The sequence below is a fragment of the Cebus imitator genome, unplaced genomic scaffold (assembly GCF_001604975.1).
Source record: "Cebus imitator isolate Cc_AM_T3 unplaced genomic scaffold, Cebus_imitator-1.0 Scaffold497, whole genome shotgun sequence".
NCBI lineage: Eukaryota > Metazoa > Chordata > Mammalia > Primates > Cebidae > Cebus > Cebus imitator.
Window position 1 is genome coordinate 1,647,507 of NW_016107812.1, and position 3,265 is coordinate 1,650,771.

The following is a 3,265-nucleotide window of genomic DNA, read 5'->3' on the forward strand; positions in this document are numbered from 1 at the left end:
CCTCCTGAGTAGCTGGGATTACAGGCACGCGCCACCATGCCCAGCTGATTTTTTGTATTTTTAGTAGAGACGGGGTTTCACCATGTTGACCAGGATGGTCTCGATCTCTTGACCTTGTGATCCACCCGCCTCGGCCTCCCAAAATGCTGGGATTACAGGCGTGAGCCACCGCGCCCGGCCTTATTCCATTTTCTTTTAGGCTTTTCCCACTTTTTACCTGGGCTGCCTAGGTCCTTGGTGCTTTTTTGTGTTCCTCCTCATGTAATTTTCATTTCTGAATTTTTTTTTCCTAATTTATTTGTCCCAATATTTTTCAGTTCACATTTTTCAGTTGTCTAAGCATCTACTTTCTAGGCTCTTTTATTTTTTATATATCCTTTCGAAATTTTGTTTTCTAATTTCTTTTACTGTATTTTAAAATATGACGTTACAGTTTTTGTGTGGTCAGATATTTTGGATATGCTTTTATTGTCTGTCGGAGCCCCATTTGGTTCTTTTTCCTTCATAATAATGTAGTGTGGGTAAGCCTGCTGCCCTCCCAAACCGGCCTATTAAGACGCCGTTTGCTTTGTGGCAGGAAGTCCCTGTTTGGAGGCTAGGACGAGTCAGGACAAGCCAGGACATCTTTCTGGAGCTTCGCTGTTTGAGGGCTCTGCCTCTGTTTTTATCATGAAGGGCCAAAACATGACCTGAACTCTTGGTGCTAAGCCTTGTCAGGAAGCCATTTTTTTTCTGCTTCTTACCTTGCATTTCCTGAAGTTAAACGTGCCTTCTTTTCTAATGTGTTTCTCTCACATGTATGTGATATATTTGGTTTTTGTTGTTGTGTTTGTGATGTCATCTGACTCTATCACCCAGGCTGCAGTGCAGTGGTGTGATCTTGGCTCACAGCAACCTCCACTTTCCAGGTTCAAGTGATTCTCGCACCTCAGCCTCCCTAGTAACTGGGATTACAGGTGTGCCACCACACCTGGCTAGTTTTTGTAGTTTTAGTAGAGATGGGGTTTCACATATTGGCCAGGCTGGTCTGGAACTCCTGACCTCAGGTGATCCCCCCACCTCAGCCTCTCAAAATGCTGGGATTACAGGCATGACCTTCCATGCCCAGCATGATGTATTTTGTTGTTAAATAATTTTTGTAATAAGCTTTCTCTGAATCCTTCCCTCTTACTGTCTAAACCTTCTCTCTTGCCTCCCTCTTACTCACAGCCTTCTCTGTTTTCTTCTGTCTGGCCTTTCTCTCTCCTCTTCCTCTCACTGTGAGTTCCCTCTCTCTGCCTGAGTCTTTTTTCTGTCTTCTGTTGCTGTTCAATTTGGTCTGTGTCTCTGACAGCTTTCCCTCAGAGTAAGAATCTGTGCTTCTGGAAGGAACTATATGCCCATTAGTTCTCAGATTTTCTTTAGATGGCCACAGCACTGTTTGGTCACTTAGTGACTTTAGGAATATTTTTTTACAGCCATCTGCAGCTCTGATGCTGAGAGGAATTCAGCCTGTTGTTTCTTGCTTGCTCAGTGCTGGCTCATGCCTGTAACCCCAGTACTTTGGGAGGCTAAGGTGGTGGGATCACCTGAGGCCAGGAGTTCAAGAATAGCCTGGGCAACATAGCAAGACTCCATCTCTACCAAAAATGAGCTAGGCATGGTGTTGCTCACCTGTAGTCCCAGCTACTCAGGAGGCTGAGGTAGAAGGATCACTTGAGTGTGGGTGGTCGAGGCTGCAGTAAGCTGTGATCACCACTCAGCCTGGGTGACAGACTGAGACCCTGTCTCCAAAAAAAGAAAAATGTTTCTTGATTGCTTAGATTCCACCAGGAGGAGGGTACTCTCCTCCTAGGGATATGTGTTTATTGGTGACTTTGGAGATCTTACAGCAAAGTGACCCGTCAGAATCTCCCCTCAGCTCCCACTCCTTTACTACTTTTGCAGTTGGTCACATCTGACCATATCGTGCAACCCTGTTACCTAGTTTGTTTTTGTTTTTATATTATTAATATCATGGTTTTAAAAAATTCTTTTACTGTTTTGTTAAGTATCTTTTGTTTTGATTAGGAGTAAGCAAGACTCAGAGAGGTGAAGTGAGTTATTCACAGATATCTAGGTGATGAGAGAGAAACTTGGATTGAAATGCTGTTTCATTCAGAAATCTCATACTGAAGTATAGTCACCTAAAACTGGGACTTGTTTACTCCCTAGCACTTACCATCATTTTCTCATTTAAGTGGCTGCCCAGAAGTTGTGTAAATATTTAGTGAATCTCAGGTGTGGTCACTGCACCTTCAGGGGTCTGGGGGCCTGTGCAGAATCTGTGGGTGGAATTGGATTCCCCGTGTGCATTTTGTCTCACCTTTGCCCTGTAGTGGCACTGTGCACAGTCTACAGAACATGCAGTCCAGCCTCTGTGTGAGCATGATTCACCAGCCTAAGAAGACCAAGATTGGGATCCAAAGGAAATTACACTGGCTAAAGGAAATTTGCTTTTGAGTCCACAGGTCCCACCTCTCCAAGAACGAAACAGTTCATGGGATAGGATCAGAAAGCTCCAAGATCAGGAATCCATCTTGGGCCAAGGGACTCCTAATCTGCAACGTCTCCCTGGAACACCTGGGCAGAAGCAGAAGAGTCACAGGACAGAGAAAGTTCTAGAGTGTCTATTTATTTCCCAAGAGCAGCCCCAAATCACCAAGTCCTGGGTAAGCTTCTCATTTGTTTATTCCTAGTGTTTTCTTTATTATTTTTCTATTTCAGTGTGGAGAGGGCTGGAGATCCTTAGGTCAAAGGGTTAATTTAAATTAATCACTCCTCAGTTCAGTTGAAGAACGCCACCCCCCGCTTTTTTTTTTTTTTTTTTGGTGAGACAGGGTCTTGCTCTGTCCCCCAGACTGGGGTGCAGTGTTAAAATCATAACTCACTGCAGCCTCAAACTCCCAGGCTCAAGTGATCCTCCTACCTCAGCCTCTTGAGTAGCTGGGACAGCAGGCAAGTGCCACCACGCCTGGCTGATGTTTTTTATTTTTTGTAGAGAGGAGGTCTCGCTATGTTGCTCAGGCTGGTCATCAACTCCTAAGCTCAAGCAGTCTTCCTGCCTCAGCCTCCCGAGTTGCTGAGATTACAGTCATAAGCCACTGTGCCTGGCCCATGGTCCTTTTATCATCACTGGTTCATGTAAGGTCCTTGTCTGCCTCTATTTATATATTCTCTTATTTCCTCATACTCAATTTCCATCTCCTTCCCCATCCCCAAAAAGTTATTTTGTGTTTTATGTGTA

The 3,265-nt window shown here is 44.6% G+C and overlaps 1 protein-coding gene across 3 annotated transcripts in view; it reads left to right on the forward strand.

The window, feature by feature from the left end:
• Positions 1-3,265, forward strand: part of LOC108292649 (zinc finger protein 268) — a 22,709-nt gene that overhangs the window by 6,184 nt on the left and 13,260 nt on the right. For all 3 annotated transcript variants that reach the window (XM_017513645.2, XM_017513646.2, XM_017513647.2), the window contains exon 3: positions 2,490-2,690. In XM_017513645.2, coding sequence (XP_017369134.1) covers positions 2,490-2,690 — 201 coding nt within the window. The remainder of the gene's footprint in view (positions 1-2,489; positions 2,691-3,265) is intronic.